The sequence below is a fragment of the Metopolophium dirhodum genome, chromosome 1 (assembly GCF_019925205.1).
Source record: "Metopolophium dirhodum isolate CAU chromosome 1, ASM1992520v1, whole genome shotgun sequence".
Classification (NCBI taxonomy): domain Eukaryota; kingdom Metazoa; phylum Arthropoda; class Insecta; order Hemiptera; family Aphididae; genus Metopolophium; species Metopolophium dirhodum.
Genome location: NC_083560.1, coordinates 32,389,621 through 32,412,456, shown reverse-complemented (window position 1 = coordinate 32,412,456; position 22,836 = coordinate 32,389,621). Strand labels below are relative to the sequence as shown.

At 26.0% G+C, this 22,836-nt stretch overlaps 1 protein-coding gene and 1 pseudogene across 1 annotated transcript; one reads left to right on the top strand and one right to left on the bottom strand.

Annotated features, from left to right (window-relative positions):
• On the top strand, positions 1-1,266 carry LOC132936512 (uncharacterized; annotated as a pseudogene).
• Positions 1,267-7,318: 6,052 nt separating this feature from the next.
• Positions 7,319-8,741, bottom strand: LOC132936526 (GTP-binding protein Rheb-like). Its single transcript, XM_061003266.1, has 4 exons — positions 8,610-8,741; positions 8,416-8,487; positions 8,084-8,291; positions 7,319-7,466 (listed from the first exon to the last, which is right to left on the bottom strand). The coding sequence occupies exons 1-4, from the start codon at positions 8,656-8,658 to the stop codon at positions 7,319-7,321; spliced, it is 477 nt and encodes a 158-aa protein (XP_060859249.1). The 5' UTR covers positions 8,659-8,741.
• Between the last annotated feature and the right edge of the window lie 14,095 nt (positions 8,742-22,836).

Here is a 22,836-nt window from a genome sequence, read left to right as displayed (position 1 = left end):
ATGATAGGAAAACGGTTCTTAAATTCTAAAAAAAAAAAGAATGAAAACACTAAAAAAAGAAGACTTCATTTTAATAGAACATCGTTTAAAACATTTAAACATACTGGTCCGGACGAATTCTATGGTCTAGCGGATCCTTTGCCGATTGAAGAAAGATGCACATTAGAAGAATTGAAAAAAAAAGAAAAATGAGTTTATAACATCTATTACGTTATGCGAGTACCAAAGGGATATTTTAGAAGTCGATACAAGAGAACAAAGTTCCAGTTCCAAATGGTTTGCAGAAAGGCGTAACAGATTACCTGCTTCCGATTTCGGAAAAATGTGTAAGATGCGTGAAAGTACGTCTTGTAAAAATACAGTATTCAATAAACTTTACAATTCATCTGGAAATGTAAACGAACCACAAGCATATAAATATGGCAAGAATATGGAATCTCTAGCTATTAAAAATTTTGAAAACGAAATAGGCGTACAAGTCAATCGATGTGGTTTATTTATTGACGAATTATATCCCTATTTAGGGATATAAAAATATAAAATATACCTCCCCAGGTATATTAAACCAACGGTTATACCTATTAGTATTATTCAATGTTTAAAATATATATAAAATATAATCATCAATACAATTTTTAATTTCAGACGGACTTATTGATCACAATACTATTTTAGAAGTAAAATGTCCATATGCAGCAAGAGACTGTCAAACTCTTAACGAGGCAGTTGAAACTAAAAAAGTAAGTGCCTATAAATTGGCTATTTTAATGAAATTTAATAATTGAAGTTTATTTTTTTATAATAAATATTAAAATATATGATAATACCTATTATAGATAAACTTTTTAAAAATAAACGAAGACGGACAAGTGATTTTAAAGTGTGACCATAATTACTTTTATCAAATAATTGGGCAGTTAAGAATTTCATCAAAATTATTTTGTTATTTTGTTGTGCATATACAAAACTGGACGCATATACAAAAAATCAAATATGATTCTCAGTTTTGGACTGAAATAATGAAGATGAAATTAAAACGGTGAAATAAAAAAGAATTTTATAATACTAATTTATTCAACTGTTAATTGAACTTAACACAAAATAATTATATTTGTTGTCAGGTTTTATTGTGAATGTTTACTGCCGGAGATTGTCGATCCCCAGTTCGGAAAACGAGGTATATTGAGTGATATGATAGAGCCAGAATATATAATTCAAGCACAACAAAAACAAAAAGACAAGAAAATATTAGCAAAACAATTTTAAATAAATATGATTACCCCTTGTAATAAATTTAATTAAATAAATATTTAATCAATTGTATTATTTTAATTGCGCTGTATTTATTTAATTTGATATAAAAAAAAAATATTAATTACAAATATACTCCCATGCTTAACAAAATATAAGAAAGTACTATAATGAAAATAATTGCAGAAAAACATCAATATACACAATTTTATATATGGTTCTACACAATTCTTGCCTGCGACCATCCATTTGTGTTTAATAATGCCTCATGACTAATAGATTTTATGAAACATTTTATAGGCAACTTATTATGCTTCGGCCTTCGACCATGTCGTTGTGTTACTTATAATTGATAATCATTGGTGTGAGCATAGGGGCAACTAGACCAACATTTTTAGACAAATCGTAAAGAATTTCCAGACCTCCAAAACCTCAACACAGTATAAGATAAAATCATATAAGATAAATATAATTATTATATTAGATATATAATGGATTAAGAAAATACAACTGTCACAACTATTTTAACATGATTATTCTGTCCAGTAGATTATATTTATTTAAATTACTGCTAGTTCAGATTTAAGGATGACACACCATGGTTGCTGCATCTATTCGGGTGTTTAAATACCATAATGAAAATATTAAGCAAACCTTTGCGTGTTAATAACCGTTTATTCGGGTTGATATTGGTTAATATCGATTTTAAGAAATTCACAAAAAATTTAATCTTTTATACCTAGTTATTTTTATCAGATATTTTTTTTAAATTTTTATTGCTTAGCCCCCTCAAAAAAAAACTAAAAAAAATAGTAACTCGTTACATTGTCACTGCAAATACTACTAATTTTGACGAATTTCATCAAAATTCTATTTTCAGGCACTCATAAAAACAATGTCATGAAAATGTGAACTTAGGCTCAAGTTTTTTTCAAAATTACAACTCATAAAAACTAATGAGGAAATTTGATACTTTGTATAGTTGTATTAAATATTCAAGGTTTTTAACCGAGCAAATATTAATTTATTTACCCCATCTAAGGTTAAAAAAATTGATGACGTCTCATGCTTATAAATATCTTAAAAAGAGTCAAGATATTTTGAAAATTCTTATGTATGGTAAATTTCTATTTAAACATTTGGTGAACGAATTTACGGTTTTTCGTTTTTAAGTTACTACGAAGAAACATAATCGATTTTTTCGCCAACTATTTTTTGCGTAAAATTTTCATTTTTTCTCTATTTTTTTTTTATTCACAATTTATTCATTATTTTATTATTTAATATAAAATTATTATTTTGCCTATTGTCTATTATTTTCAAATATTTTCATAAATATAATAAATTATAGACGTACGTATATTTTTGATCAACTGAACTACTTGAATCAAATAAAAAAGCAATTATTAAATTGTTCAGAATGGTACAGTTTTAACAAAAAAAAAAAAAAATAATAATATGTGTTTAGAATTTAGAAATAACAAAAGAATCAATAATCAAATGTTATTTACAAGATGTATCATTTTTATGTCTGAATTTTTAGCCATTATTATTAATTATTAATTATATTAAAAATAATTTCATATTAAATAATAAACAATATTGTATTATGAAATTCAATATTATTAGTCGATAATAAACTTTAAAAAAATGGGGGGAGGATGTCCCACTAGACCGAAAACAGTCAGGGGAAAAAGTCTGGAGGGGAAATGTCCACTTTCCCAATTTACCAAGTAGATTTAATTTTCTACTGAGGAAAAATTCTGAAGTAGAAAATCAAAGAATCTTTATTGCTCTAAAATGACTCACAAAAAATAAAAAAAACATTGTAAAATCAATATGTTTATTGGTCTAAAATATTTATTTCAAAAATACGTTGACAACAAATAATATGTTATGTCCTTGTAGTTTGATATGATTGGTTGAAAATCTCAAATCAATGTTACCATTAAGATCACTCATTGCATCACTTAAAAAAATAATTATAACTCTTATCAGTATTTCTATATGAGTCATTTAGATTTAGAACAGAATTTCTTTTCAGATTGGCAATTAGGAATTTCAATAAATTTAATTAGCTAAGTCGCAAGTTTCCAACTTTTATTGTATAAAAATAATAACGTACATTGTGCATTGATGTAAGCCGGTGTAAGTATTTTCACACAAACCTCCTTTTATTTACGTATTATAAGGTGCAATAAAATAATGGAGAAAGATGATGAAAAGTTCTTTGACGAAGATGAAGTGGCCAAGGTGTCTTCAAATACTGGTCAAGTAAAATATGGTTTGGTTTTAACAACGAACACACCGCGATCAGAAACTGGGTTACAAAAGACTTCATATAAGAATCATAATGAGATCAAAGTGATCTGGCATCCAAATGGTCCTGAAGAAATTATCTCCGATGATAAAGTATATTACCCATCTAAAGACAGTTTAAATGTTTTGAAACTAGAGCTTTAATTGTTTTTTTTTTAATTTCCTAGGTTGTGTTAATGGATCGATCATTAATGCCTGGCGATGCAGTACGAAAATTTAGTGAAGGCAAGCCAAGTCAATTTGGATGATGTGAAAATATTGATATAAATGCCACAGTAAAAATACTTAACACCAACAAAATAATAGAAAATATCAATTCCCGAAACTTTACTCACACAAAAGTATGTACATAATTATTATTTTAAATATTAGGCAGCTATATTTACAAGTGATGGGCAACAATATCGATATTATATCGGGAATTATTGTAACAAGTTTTTGTAATTCAGGGTTATTCAAGTTGTATAATATGAAACTAATTTTATTAGATTTATGTATGCTATTAAAGTATATAACCGGGGTCACTAAATGGCGGCCTGAGCCCAATTTTTATCCGGCCCGTAGATGAGAAAAAAAAGTAAAAACTGTTAATACACGGTTCTAGTGTTGTAATTTATCACAACATCTGCAATTTTGATAGTCCGCAAACAATTTCCAGATTCCCAATGTGGCCCTTCAAAAATTTCACAGTAACTTTAGTTTGGCTACTTAATAAATGTTAAATGATTAATTAGCTTAATTATCGATATCTGCAATTTTGATGGCCCACTAACAATTTCCAGATTTCTAAAGTGGTCCTTCTATACATTCAGAAATTTCAACTATAATTTTTCACCGTGGCAGCGTTCCCAGAACTTTTTAAAGAAGGCGATAATAAAAATTGATAACAAATATTCTTAATTTTAAGAAATGGTATTTTTACTGTCGCATATTTAAAAAACTGTCATTTATAAAAATCGGTTTATCAATTTCCTTGAATTGAAACAAAAATGCCAACATAATGTTGACCCATTATATTCTTAGTGTCAGACATACGCCGATCATACACGCTTATCGAGTACTATATTTATAAATTGTATGGAATAAATCCGATAAACAAAATTCAATTGACATAGACATTAGATCTATTGATTGACGTGCTTATAATTGCAGTAAAAGGAACTATTGTCAGTAGTGTTTCGGCATTCACCATCACCATTTAACCGATATTTTTCAAATTTTATATTATAACGATCTTAAACGATAATTTTTAAGGTCTTTTTTTGAAGTTTTTAGGGCTTTTTTGCATTTTTGTGTGTTTTTTAGTGTGTATAAATATAAATAAATTTTTGTCAGTTATTATACAATATGTTATTTACTATAGAATACTAAGTACCGTAGTACCATAGAATAACCATAGTACTCGTGTTCCATTAGTATTAATTATTATTGATTATACCTAGCACCTATTCTTGGACTATATAACAATATTAATAATTGATAAATAATAAAACAACCTTTATTAATATTTAGTTTTTAAAAAAAATTCAATTTTTCACATTTTTTAAATAAAATATTTTAAATGAAGTATTTGACATGACATATTTCATACTTCAAACACTAATCATATAGGTGCATATTTTAATATACTAATATAAAAATTGGGCATAATTAAAACAGTTTTGTTATGGCCAAATTTCAGTAAATTACCTACCTATGAAGTATGTTTATAAATTATAATCAAACTTAAATACAAGGTCTTACTTTTTTTTTGTATGTATTATTATTGTAACATAATTAAAATATTTTTAAATATTTATATTTATATTTTATAACATCTTATACTTTTAGATTTTGAGAGGAGCGAATTCATTGTTCATTGTAAAGAAGATATCACACAAGTTTTCTACTTTACAGACTTTAACACCGAGGTGAGCAGTAGAATGTGTCTTATAACAATTTACCACCACTCCTATACCTGTAGTGTGTAGGAACCTTAATAATATTATTATTAATGTTGGCAGACTTAAGTGTACTGTTTGAGAGTGTTACTGCACTTCTAGATGATATAATAAATTATAAAATATCTATTCAGTTTTTAATTTTATTAATAAAAACACTGATTTTCATGACCTTACTGTGTCCCTATAGCCTATATGTTCTATCTAATATTATAACGTATATGTACGCATTTAAGTGGAAAGTGAAATACAATTTAGTGAAGCAATAAAAAAAATATGTATGATATTACATGCTTAGAATTATTGACCATTTGCTAATGTTAGAAAAAATCTAGAATGATAGGCACTTTATTAATTTTAACATTAATCATATTTTTATTTTTTAAATTACCGATTAGAAATTGAATTTGAGGCAGTTCTTTTAAAATTTTTTTTAGTTTCCCTACTGTTCAAAGTATCTTTGCTATAAAATCTACCTGAACGATGGTGGTATCTGAAAATTATACACAATGGATTTGATATTTGAATGATTTTTTTAAAATACATAAAATTCATAATTTAGTAACATGAAAATATAAAATATTAATATGAAAATGAAAATTATTGTCCTTAGAATCAAGTAATATGAATATAGGATAAAGATGTGCGCAAGCACGAACTAAGATATAGCGTATTCTCTAAGTATTATTTCATAAACACGTGTAAGTAATACACTGATATTATAATTATTCAATTTTTAGGCAGTTCTTTTTTAAAACTCCAATTTTTCAGCGGCACGACAATATACTCAAATATGATAAGTAATGAACGTGTTCAATAAAGTATTAGTAAATACATACATATGGTCCAAGTACACCAAGTCCATAAACTTGAATTTTTATAATCAGCTTTATTATTTTTTCAAACTTTTAATGTATGGCAAATGTAACCAAATTTTATTTTTGCATGTTTTAATTTATTTTATTTTAAGAAAATTAGTTATTTATGAATGGTTGTAAATAATAGGGCAATGTGAAATTTATAATTCCTATTATAGTTAAAATAAAAATTTACTGAGTTGGACTTAGTGTATTTTGCATGTATGTAATTGTTCACCTGGCACAACTGAAATGTATCAAAATAAATTGATTTCCATACAATTAGTACAATTATAATAATATTATTATAACTTTGTAATTATCAAAAAAAAAATATATATATTTTGTTTATACAAAATGTTATTATTTTAATTTTTTTTAAAAATTATAATAGGTATATAATAGTTTTTAATAAATATATATAATCAATAATAAAACATAATCGATTTAATTTTAACTATTCAATCATAATTGTTAAAATAATAATATTTGATAGATTTAAAATGGACTTAATCAATATAAAATTTCATAATATACTGCATCTATATGCTTGGACATGATTTCCATTTGCTTTTTCAATTTTCATTAACATAGTATGGAATGTATCAGCTACACACTAAAATAATAATAAAAAAAAAACATCTCTATTATATAAAAATTGTGTACATATTTTCACTTATTTTAAATATTTTAAAATACAAGATGAAAAGGGAGGTGACCTTTGAATTTTGGGGTAAATCCCCAAAGGGGTCATCAAGCCAAGCAAGCCAAGAACAGAGCCTCCTAGTCTTAAAAGTGATATCTCTTATGTTCTATAATAAGAATTTATGTATTGAAGTAATACACTTGCTTAAAATATTTAATAAGAAAGAAATTTAATTGAAAATTGTAGGTAGATAAATAACATAAGATTATTTAGATTAATCAATATATAAAAAAGAAATAAACTATTTATTTTTTTGATTTTACCTCATTCTGCTTGGCCGAAGCTTCAAAAAATTCAGCATTCCAAGAATCTGCTAATTTCCGTCCTTCCTCTTGTGTAACAACACGGTCCATATGCAAATCTTTTTTATGGCCTACCAATACTATTGGAACACTATGGAAAAAACAACATAAATAATAAACCCAAAGGTTTAAGGAATACTCATTAGTGGTGTTGGGATTTGATGGATACAAAACACTATATTAATGAATGTATAATAAATAAAAAAGCATTTAAAATATGAAAAGAGGTAAAAAAAGCATTTAATTTATATAAAAAGCAACTATGAAAATACTAAAATATAAAATAGATTTTAGTTGATTTAACATGTTAGTATTTAAAAATAAATAAATTACCAAATTATACAAAAACTATAAATTAACTTATCATAATAAATACTTTATCAATATCGCCGATGATGAATCCCATTACAACTAATTTAAACATAACATCAACAGACGACAATGCATCGTCTTCACAAGATCTTATCGATTGGTTCCGTTGATATGCATAGAAAACTCTCAGCTCAATTGATATTTAAACACATACAAATTAATAAAGACATTTATAGGTAAAAAAAGCAAAAAAATGCTCACCCATTAGGTATCTAAGAAATTAAATGAAACACATTTTAATGAAAAAATTATTTTTTCTATTATCAAAAAAAAAAAGTGTTTTCCTTCAAATCCAAACCCTACTCCTTAGTGATACCAAACCACAAAACTACTTACTGTACTTTGCCAGTCATGTCTAATAATTTATCATAAATTATCTGAATGATTTCAAATGATTTTGGAGACGTAATACTATAGACCAAGATATATCCATGAATGACAATAGAATATTGTGTCGGAAATATGGAGTACTCGTCTTGTCCAGCTGTATCGACTAATTTCATGTCATATTCTTGATTGTTAACTTTAGTCGTTTTCACAAAATCTATGATAATTAGATAGATAATTTTACAATTATTTACTAATTAATACAATTCAATGTATAATATCTTCAACTTATAATTTATACCATAATAATTAATTATTTTAGAATTTCTAGAAACACTTACTGTTTTCAATTGTTGGATCGTAGGAGCTTACAAACTGACCTTCAACAAACTGTACAACCAACGACGATTTACCTGTAAAAAATATTGAATGAAAGTTATCTACAATCTACAATCATTCAAGAAACTGATTTGTTCTTTTTTACTTGATATTATTATTAGTTTTATATTAGTTTTATACTGTTTTGTCTACATACCGACTGAACGATAGCCCATAATAGCGATTGTTCTTTGTTTCAGCAGCATTTTCTTAAAAGGAGATCACTTCATTGAATAACTTATGAACAGATTAAACTGCAATGTTTTTTTTTAAATTAACTACCTAACTATTAACTTTTAGTTATTACAACGAACTAAGATATAAAGGACTGGAAACGAGCAGCTTATCAGTGTCCTTGAATGTATTTACGAAAGGTAAATGCGAGGGATTGCAATGATTATTGAGAGTCTACAACGCCATCTGTATAAAACTCGGACTTACAGGCCAACACGCTATATATTAGGTAAAGAGCAAATTATTGGAAACCTCATGTGCATATTATCGTTTCGGCGTCGCATGATTTTGCGAGTGTATAGTAGCGTAAATGGTTATTAATGTGAGTGGTGAGTAGGGCGGCGGTATATGAACTACGCGCACGCACTCGCAGGTACATGTCGTTATTTAAAAATATTAATGTATTAATAACGAAATATTAGTTGTCTGTTACGGGCGTTTCCAAGGACGAAAATGACTTCACGGGAATATGGATGACTCATTGACAACTGAATATTTTCAGATAATTTTTTTTTAATTGATAAACAACAACATTCTACACCCGCATTGAACTTAGATTTTTTCAATTGATTTTAAATAATGGTATAAAATTATTTGTAAAAAAAGCTAAAAATTGTTTTCTTTTAAAGAATTATTGCTAATTTTAATATTTCTTTTTGTTTGGTTTAACATTATTGCATTTAATTATTAATATCGATCAGAATATTATAGGGTATAATATTCTTTTATACTGGGACTCTCTTCGACTTCTACAGATATGGTATACGTAATAGCGTATCTACGGGGGGATATGGGGGTAATTTCATGCAAATTATGAGTATGTAAAATATTACAATTTAAAATTCTAATATACTTATCACAGAAAAATTCTAGATATGCTGCTGTATGGGACTCAATATTAGCATGCATGGATTTATAAATTGATACCTAATACAGCTCAACAGAACTTAAATATTAAATTTAATTAAATACGTTACACGCGAGTTAATATTTATACAATATGCTTTTTGTTTTATTCTATTTTACAGTACCTAATGTTTTTAAAAACAAAATAATGCATTTAATAATAATATTTTAAAATCATGTTACTTTATTTATCCTATATTCTTGACAAAAAAATTTAGTGAATTATAAAATGTTTACTATTCAGAATTTACAAAAAATTAATATAAATACTGCAGATAATATTCTTTAATATTATTTTGTATCACTTAACCTTACTCTGTCTCCCACTTTTTAGGTGTTATATCTATGTAATCATTAATTTGTATTATTATTTTATTCCTTATATCAATAAATTGTACTACTTATATTGTACTATTTAAAAATGTGTTAATTGTCAAATATTATTATACTATTATTGTTATCGTTATACTATATTGTAAATTGGACATTAACTGTATAAATATTAATAAATAAATAAAATAAATATCTACAGAGAAGAATGAATATAAAAAATACCAAATAAGGTAAGTTATTAAAAATAAAATATTTTAGGGCATATATATCTATTCCACGTTTTTTTTGGTTAATCAGTGTCCCAATACGAAATCTTAGTATTTTTTGCAAGGCAACGCCTTTTTTGGAGCCCTATTGCCTGGACTATTAACAATTGATAAAAATATTCTGTTTAATGAATCATCATACAAATATTATCTTATCAAACGTGAATGATAATATCGTATAATGAATTATGTGCGTTATATTATGATAACTTGATGACACATAGCACATATCGTCTGGTAAAATAAACATTAAAGTCCGAAGCATAGTTAATTATATTTATCATTTCATAAACCCCAGTATACCCAAGATAAGTTATATTGTAGAAACCTATTCATACTAAACATTTTATAATTTGTATACCAACGAACACAGCAAATTATTATTATAATGTTTTGAATTAAACTATACAAGTTGCTGCTTGTCTAAGAACTTTATTTTTCAAAAAATGTTGTTCAAAGAGTAAAATATTTGAACTCAAACCATAAAATATTGCTCTCCTGGACAATTTCATAAACACGATTTAAAAAATTTTCATTCTAGACCCATGGTATAAAATATTTACGTGGAACCTTGTTTTAAATTTTAAATCCTTACTGCATAGGCGGAAATTGAGGGGGCTTGAGGGGGCTTAGCCCCCTCAAAACGTACAAATAGAAAAATTAGCCCCCTCAAATAATTGGTTAAAATTCAAATATTGTTGGAACGCGAATAAAAACATTTACAATTTTAGAAAAAAAAAATAGGATGTGATATATTTTCTGATTTCATTGTCAAATGCCAAAGTCCATAGAGCACCTGGCACAGCATAATAAATATTTAAGTATCAATGTATATAAGTTTATTAACTATTAGTATATATAAACGAAATCAGTTATATCTAGTGACTGATTTCAATGCGCAGACATCGATATCATTATTTTCTTGGAACTGCCAACTGCATCGCGTTATCGACGCTATCATTAATAATATATTATGAGAGCTAAAAATAGACGAAATAGTAAATACCAATGTAAAATTCGACAGTTCAAAACACACAACAGTGATATTTCTATTTCAATAATCATTAGCCATTCATCCATTGCCCATTACGACGTGTGTACTGTTAAGTGTCGTTTCATTTTTCTTAACTTTGTTCGATATTTTTTTTAAATATGTCCAAAAATGTATTTGACATATTTAATTTCAAAAAAAATAATGTTCCGACCACCGATATTGAGCAAGTAATTGATTCTGCATTATTTGAATCATCTACGACGGTACAGAAAAACAATCAAATAAACATTTAAAGCATAATAAATTGATTATTTACTTGTACTTGTAAAATATTGAATTCAAATAATATAAGACTATCTACTTGAAGTTGATTCAATATTTTTTATTTTATTACTGTAGACTTATCCAAAAACTAATTTTGGTTCTCAAAACCAAAATTTTAATGATAAATACTATTCAAAATATGAATGGATTGAATAAAGTATTGTGAATGATGCTATTTTTTGTTTTTGCTGTCGTAATTATTCTACTGGAAAAAGTGTACAAGATGATGTGTTTACATTAACTGGGTTTAAAAATTGGAAAAAAGTATGTTTAACATATTTAATGATAGGTAGCATTGATTATAAATGCTATATTTATAATCAATGATAGTTGGTACCTACCTCGGTTGGTACCTATACTTTATATATTATAATCTGACATGTTCAAAATATTATAAAATATACTCATTGAGTAATTGACAATTTAGTAAACTGGATCAAGAGGGAAAAAAGGCAATAAGCAAAGCAAACTTGAAGCACATTCAATTTGTAAACACTATTTGACTTGCATGACTAAATGGGAACAACATGTTAAGAGTTAAGACTAAGTCATCGGGTAGCATTCATGAACAACTATCTTCAAGCCATAAATTGATTGTTGAAAATAATAGAAAATATATAAAAACTCTTATTGAAATAACTTTATTTTTGGGAATAATATATAAATAATAGAAAATAAATATTTTTAAGTTTCATTATAAAGAGTTTTCATTGTTAAAATTCAAGTATATGTATGAGTATCTAAGTTATATGCATAGTATACTATATCTATCTAAAATAAATAACGCTTAAGTTTTGAATGATGTTTAGGGTAATATTATATATATATTTTTTTTTTGCTTTGATATGCAATGAAGTATTTTTAAATATCAGCCCCCTCTAAAATTATGGAGAATCTCCGCCTATGATGTTGTTTTTCAATTACAACAAAATAAGAAAATCGTTACACGATAAATCGAGTGAATATAAAATGTTGTAAAAATATGAATTTCAAACGCTCATAAAAATTTGATTTGACTTTCTAGTGAACATTTTTTTTTTGATAAAGGTAGACATATTTACGGATGATCTTGTATTACATTATCAAATCTTATATTGAAAAAGAAAAATTTTTATGAAATCTCAACTCAAAAAAATTTTTTAATATTTGAACTTTAAATGCTTATAAATAAAAACTGTGACTAAGGATTTTTAATATTTTTCAAATGTCATTGTAACAATATAGTAGTAGTCTTGTATTACATTTTCAAGTTTTTTACCAAACAAATACAATTTTATTGATATTTGTAGAAAAAAAAACTAAAAAAAATGGAAACTGAAAATGCCCGTAAACAGCTCAAAATAAGATTTTCTCGAAAACAGACTTTGCGTAAAAATTCCCGTTTTTCCTTAATTTTTTTTTGTTTTTCATGTAGCTTTTGAAAACTACTGGGAAATTTTTACTTTTGATCCTTAAAGTACCAACTAGATTCACTTTCCTATCAGAATAGTTACTGTTGAACAAAATCCAAGCACTTTTACTGCCCTAAAAGGTGATGACAGACACAAAAAAAAACTACACGTAAGTGTGTATGAGACGTATCAGGCAGTTGCATTCAAAATCAAACAGTTTGAATTTTTTGACGGTTCAACCGCTATATGGTCCGGCCCTATAGGTCACATTATATGGGGCACAGGAAAAAATCCAGCTAGGTTCCATCCATCAGAATCTATCCTCAAAGTTGATGATTATTGGAATATTGATTGTAATCTATACTGCTTTCAAAAGCGAGACAGACAAAAGATAAACTTTATTGTAAAACTAATTTATTTATCGCTCTTCTAAAAATGAATTAAAGTGAATCAGTATTTTTGAAACTATAAAATTGGTTCTGAAGCTATTCTTGGTCGAACTTTTCGAATGAATAACCAAAAATGTGTTTAAATAAGTTGAATTAATGAAATATATTCATTATTCCTAATATATAGAAAATAATCAATTCTGTTTTCAACATTTTAAAATATATTTGTACATTCTATTAAAAATAATTGTTAAGTTTCAATTGTCTATCTTTGATGCTTTTTAAATTATTTCAACAAAAATATAACTATTGTTGTTTTTGAAATATAAGTACAAATGTGACGGATACTGAGATTATTTTGGTAGTCGCGCATCATTATATAATTACGCGATATAAAATTTAAAAAATCAAAACTTTTAGGTACAATTATCTACTTCCAAGTTTCAATATTCTTGTGAAAAAAGTTAACCAGCTTACCTACTCCTTTTAAGACACAATAATGTAATTTTTAACACAATCGCTCAGAATATAATATTATGAACGCCGGGAAAATGCACGTATCGGCAACACAACAGTTTTCCATGATTGTGTATTTGAGTATAATCATTAATCACTATAATAATATAATATACCATGTAGATTGGAAGTACGTAAATACGTATAGATTTACAGGAATCTATATGCTAACTAAATAATACAAATAGAAAGAATTATTGTAATTGTATTTGGGGTTCCTGATCATTTAATTATTATATTGCCCACCGCACCAAAGAAGGGGTCGTATCTCTGTTTTCACAAATTTTTTTTTCAAGTTGTCATAACAGGTTTTGTGTATATCCCGCGGAACTGATAGAAAACAATCAAAGACGTTCTATAAAATAGAATGCAATTACTACCGTCTTCGCGGGAACTACACAAAAATAGTTATGACAACTTGAAAAAAAAAAATTGTAAAAACATAGAAACAACTTTCTTTGCTGCGGCGGGCGATATGTACATATTATAACCTGTATAAGTAGTAGTTATAATAGTAATCATATTTAAATATTTGGGTTCCTATAATAGATAATATTAGATATTATAGATAGTTTTTCATTGATGTTAGTTTCCGGATTTCTGAATTAGCATCCCTGCAGGGGGCTGAGGGCAGTCTTGTTATGTATTCGAATACTTTTTTTGGTTAGACAAGTGTATTTTAAAATTTTAAATACTTTCAAAATACTTTTTTTGAATTTTATTCCAGAATACTAAATACCTACTTTTTTCTTTTTACCGTCGTATTTCCGTTTTATATATTATTACAATTTTAAAAATTGGTCCTTTATAATTTTTAAGTAGATATAAGGTCTGATAAATAAAAACCGTGATTAAGGATTTTTAATTGTTTTCATCTGTCTTTGAAACAATAATCTAGGAGCCTTCTATTAAATTTTCAAGCTTTTTTAACCAACAAATAAAATTTTCTTGATATTTATAGAAAAAAAAACTAAAAAAAATGGAAACTGAAAATGTTCCTAAACAGTTCAAAACAAATCATTGCTAGCAGTATGTCAACTCGTATAATATTGTGTAACTAGTTACCATACTACTATTGACGGATTGACTTTGGTTTTATAGAGATTATTTCGATTTCATAATAATCGTTTAATCGAAATAGTACTTATCTTATTTGAAGGGGAGTTGAGTCTCGTAAAAAGGTATACGCGCATTGCTTCCCAAAAAATGTAGGACACAATTCGTATATTTTAATCAGGGGTTCTTAAACAACTAACAAAAAATAAATAATAAATATAAAATATATATAATATAAAATAAATAATTTTTTTATTGTTTACTATAGTTGATATACTTGACTTTTATAAGCCATGTATGTTCATTGTTCATGTTATAAAAATTATATTAAAATGCGTATTAAATTTAACAACGTAATGATTTTTTTATTTTATTAGTATTTCGATTACAATTAGGTACAACACATACCTAAATAAATGTATATACATACAAGTCGATTTCTTAAAAGACATCACAAACTAAAAATAAGTTTGTTTAGATTTAAAGTATATAATTATCTAAGAAATATGGTGTGAGTCTCACACTTAAACACTAATTATTTAATGAGATACAAGCGTTTAAAAATATGCGTGGCTTCATAAAACCGTAGTCGGAACGGCTATTATAGTACATTTTCTAAAATTTCGTTTTTATGGAAATACCTACAACACGAGCTGTGAAATTCATCATTTTTCTTAATTATAATTTATTATATGCATACAATAACAAGATGTATTAAATTTTAAATTACACCACCGTCTTAAGCACAAATATATACTTAGATTACAAAAAAAAATTCTGAAATTCTATTTGAAGTTATTAAAATCAATCAAACTACATTTCATCTAAAACACGGAAGGTCGCTCACTCGTCAGCTCTATGACATCACGCAAATATTCATCAAGTCTCATTATCTCGTTGAATAATTATTTTTTTAACATCAGCAAAAAGTTTTTCATTAAATTGGACTACAATAATACATCAATTATACTTAAAAAAAAAAAATCAATCTAGTGTTGTGATGTATTTTAAGCATGCTCACTCTCTTTGTATGCAAATTATGATTTTTGGAATTTTTACTTTTTAGTATTAAAACCATATTTTCGAATATTTGAAATTTTTTGTATCACTTAAGGATGATTCTCTTAAAATACAAATTTCTGTTTTTCAAATAGGATCGGGTGGGTGGCACATTTTTCTTTTTAATTATTCAGAAGATATTTTTTTGAGAAATTTTATGTAGATATCTTAATATACTAAATCAAAATTCGAATGAATAGTTTTTGAGGTAGGTATATACCATACTGTGTGTAGTTACTATTATAGTTTGTAGATACAGGGACTTCGATGATTTTATGATGTTATTAATTACTATATCTATCAAATATAAATAATTTAAAAAAAATAGTCAAAGTATAATGAATACTACAGTAGTAAATTTTAGTTTTTGAGTTCACAATTCACACTAACCATTAGCCAATGTTATAGTATACTAATAATTATTGAGACAACATTTTTAGTGCACTAATCAATTATTGAACTTTTAAATCATGTATTGTCTAATCTTTCATTTTTAAACAAATCTTTTTTAGATGTATTTATAAATAACATAAACAGAGTCCGATCCGTTTTCTATATTTGTTTTTAAAATATGAAAATAATAACCTATTCAACAACGTTTGATGTTCAAAATAATCGTGATAAGTAAGTTATAACTTAGAAATTAGTAGTTACCTATTATGTAAATATTAAATATTTAAATATTAAAATTAGAGAAAATTTTACATTTGGAGTCATGTAGATATTCGAATCCTCATATTTTAGCATTTACAAAAAATATTCTCACGTACCTACATGAACTGTATAGAAAACGCCCTGTCATTAAAATTCCATTCCTGGAACGTAAGTTGTACATAAATTGGTATCTAATAGGTTATCAACTATTAACCAAAACTCTACAGACATTAATAGCCAATCGGTCTACAATAATAATATCTTATACATTCTTCCGCACACAACTAATTCCCACGTCTACTGATAAAGAAATAATATTCACTGTCGCACGCACCTGCACACGCCCGGATTCAACCGATGAGGCGTAAAACACTCATTATCTCAAAAAGTATTAATGTTTTTGAAAATATTTTTACATAGTTTCAAGTTGTTAAAAAAACAAAGTTTTTATTAAAAAATATTTTTTATCCTTACAGTTTTTTTTAAGTTTTTTACTTTTTTGAATGACAACATAGAGTTTTAATTTTATATTCCAAAGCATAATCTTTTTCTAAGTATTTGTATACATAAAAATCGAATTTAGGACGAGTAGTTTATGAGTTATGAGTACCTATTTAAAACCCCGCAAAATGTTTCTCCACTACTCCGCTTGTCAAAACTTTAAATACTTATAACTCATAAACTACTCGTCCTAAATTCGATTTTAATGTATAAAAATACTTAGAAAAATATTCTGCTTTGGAATATAAAATTAAAACTCTATGTTGTCATTCAAAAAAATTAAAAACTTAAAAACTATAAGGATAAAAAATAGTTAAAACAAGTTAAAAATAAACAGGATTGAGGTTTTAATTATCATCTTTTGAGATTTTTATGATTTTAGTGCTATCTCTGGCTGTGCAGGTGCTAAAATTGTGTGGGTTGTGTAAACATACAATTATACAATTTTACCGAATACTTTTTTGTTATTAAAATGTTGTTTAAACTAATATCATAAAACATTTTAGATATGTAGATACTTAGGTGATAAGTTGAAACTACTCTTTATTACGTTTAGATAATAGTCAGTAGAAAAACGACATACAAATATTAAAATAATAAAAACTGTATACAAGTAATGAAAATTCAAAATAGTGGTGTGAGGATCATAGGACAGAGGCAACGAGTAACCACTTAGAATATAGGCAAATAATATTAAATTTAATAAAATATTGGTTTTACAAATTTGAATGATATTGTAATAGGTAGGTAAGTGTATATCATATTATATTATATATTTCAATATTTGTCAAAATCTAATTTTTGTTATACCATTAGGTATCGTATTCTTAGAACCAGAGCCATCCTTCGTATTTCGATGCACAAGACAACATACTAATATATTATACTGAATTATACTGAAAAATACCTAAGTTTAGATTCTAATATTTTATTAAATAATGTCATACTAAAATATCGAAAATAAAACGAGTTTATTATAAAATAATTCTTAAAAGGTTTAAATTAACTGGAAGAAAAAAACGGGATGTATGTGGGACAGACTTAATAAAATGGGACAAAATATAACGATATATATAAATTAAATCAATGACGAAATAAACGCATTCATATTTTCAAAGAACGTGAACGTGTGCCTTTGAAAAAAATATGAACGAGTTCCTTTTTTAAGCACTGAAGGTAAACGAATTCATTTTTTTAGTGAACATTCCGAACACTGACTTTTAGTATAACTACCATTTGTGTTCTGGTACAATGTGCATACCAAATTACCAAATAAAATTCTTAAGGACTTAAAAATAAAATGCAAATAACAAATATGTGATGATATTGAACGTACGCGTAAATATACGGTAAATACCGATTCATTTGATAGACATTAAATTGAATTTCCACAGTAGCGCAGACATTCAAAATATGTAGTTAGATTTATTAAATTCATAACCATTTTTATCTTGACTAATGATTTACATTCATTTACAGGTAGTAAACCAAGAGTACCACTAATTAAAAACAAAAGAGCAATAGTTGACGAGTGCTGCAAAGCTACGTGTACGAGAAAATTCCTGCATATCCATTATTGCGGTCCTGAACCAGAAATGTACGTAATTTAACTGTACATTATAATAATCCTGTGATTAATGATTATGATTAGATATTTCAAATAATTAGGAACTTTAATAAACTATTAAATACAAATTTCATGTAGGTAAAATCACGATAGCTTCATACCTATGACCAAAGTCACAAACCTAATAATAACAAAGTTTAAACCAAACTGTACCTAATAAAACAATTACAAATACCCATTTAAGATTATATTACTTTTTAAATGCTGATAATATGTTTTTTCGATAATTAGTTAATATTTATAAATTACAGATTATATCCAACTGAAAAACAACTGGAGCAAATGCAATACGTGAATTATGTTTCTTATTATTATGATCTAGGTAAGTAGCTACATAAAATAAATCATTGGTGGAGAGTAATGGTGTAAGATCGCATTTGAATCCTATAGATCGTTTTTTTTTTGTAATTCTTAACATACTTCTAACCGGTTCTTTGGTTTATTTTTAGTAATCAAATGAATTGTGTTTTTAAAATCTTTGAAACAATGACCCTTTATACGTTAGGTACCCATTTTTTTTCACTCAGATAGGTTGAAATAATTTAACTTTAAATGACACTAAAAGAGTCTCGAACACTTATGTTCCTAAACTCCCATATTACCCATCCCTTATAACCTTAGCAATGAATACACTTGAATTGTACCTAAACTTAATAACTAAAAATTGCTTTAATAATTTGTTTAATTTTACAGTTTGGACCGTATTAAAATATCCACAACCAGAGGATTAGCCAGTACCTACAAAAACTGTCAACATGTTATTGCAGTTTCAACAATTTTCAATCTTTTTTAATGATTAAATTATAAATATATTAATATGAAGTATCTGTACTTATTCCAAAATTTAACTTTTTAATCATTGTATTGTATTTTATTAACTGTGCAAAATAAAATAATAATAATAAAATAGCTACGCATAGAATATATATTCGTTCGAATACAATATTATTTTGTATTTATTAATTCATTGTAGTTTCAGCTATAAACAATTAAAATTGAAATGGGGTGGTATTTATAACTCAATTATTACTAAGTTGATTGATGTAAACGATTGGGCATAAATTAATTTTGTTACAATATTTACATAGCATTTAAAAATGTAGTATTCTTACTATTATTAATGTACATTCTGCAGGCACTTATTTGATGGTGGGAAGGCGATCGCTTTGGCCCGTTTACAGTCCATCTACTAGGTTGCCAGGTTATTACTAGGTATTCCTAAAAAATAAATCGCCCCCCTCCCTTCAAGATGAGGTCCTAGATATTAATAATTTATTGATACCAACAGAAATGGTAGTTGTAAATAATAATATAATTTAAATATTGTGTTTCACCTAAAGTGAAATAACCTGAGTGTATTATGATATTTATATTAAATTAGGAATATTACAAAAAAACAAAATAAACTATATTATATAATATATATATTATGTATATTATATTAAACTATATATTAAATGTTTATAGTAATTAATTATATACTATTTAAAGAACTCATCGCCTTAATTACAAGCATAGCTTATTGAAGGCGAGCAGACTATTTGTATTAAATAACTTGTTGTAAAAATTGTTTGTTTGCAAAATAAATAAATAAATAACAATAACATATTGTAAATTAAAACAAACTTTTGTGGAAACTAACAAAATAAAAGATCTATGGACAATTTTTACAAGTAATTTAACACAATATCATTCTGTGTCAATTGAAATTACAATTTAATTTTTATTCTAAAATCGGTAGTTTATTTTTTACACATGACTATTGACTTTATAAGACTTTATTATTAAAAAATGTAACATCAAACAATTAGTTATTAAATTATTAGTATATTAAGTATTAGCTGAAACTTGATGCATTTAAATATGTTTTCCTAAAATTTTTATACAACGCTCGTCTTTAGGTGAATGCAGCTTATGTTATGTAAAACCCAATGGGTGTACCAATTTTATTTGGGATCTATTGCATTTTGGTTCAAACGTAAATTTGTAGATATAATTGCAGTTTTCCAAGTCACACTTTTTTTACTAGTTTGATAAAACTAAATATTAGAATCAAATTTTGCATACTAAATAACTTGTTGAAGGAAAACCAAGAACGTAATACAGCTAACCAAGGCTGGGCATTAATAATTTTAAAAGTTAAAGTTAAGTTACTTTTAACTCAGTTAGCTTCTTGTTTTTTTTCCATTTTATTCAGTAATTGATGAGTTAATTAATTTTATTGTCATGTAAAGTTAATTTTATTCCTAAACCACAGATGAAAAATATATTCATTTTAGTAAAAATATTTTTATATAAAAAAAAATAATAATAACTGAATTATTAAATTTATATGAAATGCATGTATGTATATTTATTAAATTAATAAATAATAATTTATAATAATAGTTACTATATTTAAATATTTTTCACAATCTTGTTTTTATATTGCTTTCTGTGGAGCTGTGTAAACAATGAATTATATTCTAATAATGAATTTGATTATTGTAATATAAAATATAGTTGTGTGACCATAACGTAAACAAATACATAAAAAAATTAATTACATATTTTGTTTAGATTCCATCATTGATTAATGTATATAAGTACCTATACTAATTTATTTTAATACATACATTTATTTAAACATTTTAAGACATTTATTGAATACCTAATTTATTTACTACCTACCTTTTTATTTTTTGGCTTTAAAATAGGTACCTATGTATTCCCCATAGATAACATTCTGTACAATGGGTTGCCTATACATGCCAAGCACACGCCACATAGATGGTGTTGTATATTATATTAAAATAAAATATATAATATATTTTTCGTATAATATTATGCATAGGTCATAAAAACATTATAAAAGTTATAGTTTAGCGTATTCGGCTGGTCGGAAAGGCGTCTTAAAAAATCGCGGAAATTAATGGACAACTATAGTTTTATAAAGAATTTTCTCAGTTTTCCGCCAATATACAACACTTGTTTTCTCACCTCCCGGAAGACAAATGCAATTGAAGATAACCGCTAGGCCACGGCGTCCGCACGCCGTGAAGGAAAATCGCCAGCCGCTCGTTAATATCGGCAGATCGTTAAGGCGATCTAGAAATGACTTAACATTTACAAAAAATTTCAATTACATTTTCTAGGAATCATAAGTTCTACGTAAAATCTGATTTTGTAGATAATTTCCTGGTAGCACAGAAAAACATGACATTTTCTGAAAGTTGACAATTTCTAAATGTTCCACTATGTATTTTTTTCAATGGAATATTAGTTGATAATGATGCCTGACGGTTTATCAATTAACTGAATAATGTTACTTATTACCTATTATATTGGAGCTATTGATGTCTAATGTTATGATTTTACAATGACGTGTTATTTATATTTTATTTTTAAATAATTAATTGGTAATAATTGTTATGTTACCTCACGCTTGACTTTTCTGTTATTAATTCAATAATAAAAAAAGGAGTTTATAGTTACCTATCACCCTTGGAAACTAATTGTACTCTTTCATTGTTGGAATGGTCTGAGAAGAATAAAGGCATGACTAAATATGTTATAAGACCGATCTGTTGCGCATCTATGGACGAAATTATAATATTCTAATTTAATTTTATATTGTTTCCTAAAATAGTTCTACAAACATCATATTTTAGTTTTCTGTAGCCTGAGTTAGTTAATAATATGGTCCAATTGCATCCCAAAACAGTCCATCACCAAATTGTTTTGTTCCAATCATATGTTAAAAAAAATGCCTATTGCCTAAACATAAATATTAATATTTTTTTTAAATTTAATTTTGCGATTTAATTTAAGTTATTTAAGTAATTGCATTATTATTATTCTGACACTTTCATAGAATGTAAATAGGTATGAAAAAAATAAAAACTAATAATTTTATATAGGCAGGTCTTGATATATCTTTTATTATTTGAATTAGGTAATTAAATATAGTTAATTAAAAATTATTAAATCTATATTTACTTTCTTATACATAGTTATTTAAGTATTTAATGCATATAATATTATGAATTATTATTATATTATTTTGCACTATTTCTAAAACAAAATATAATGTTTAAAATTGAAAAATAAAATTAAGTACAGAAAGTTCATCTATATTAATATATTTATAATTTA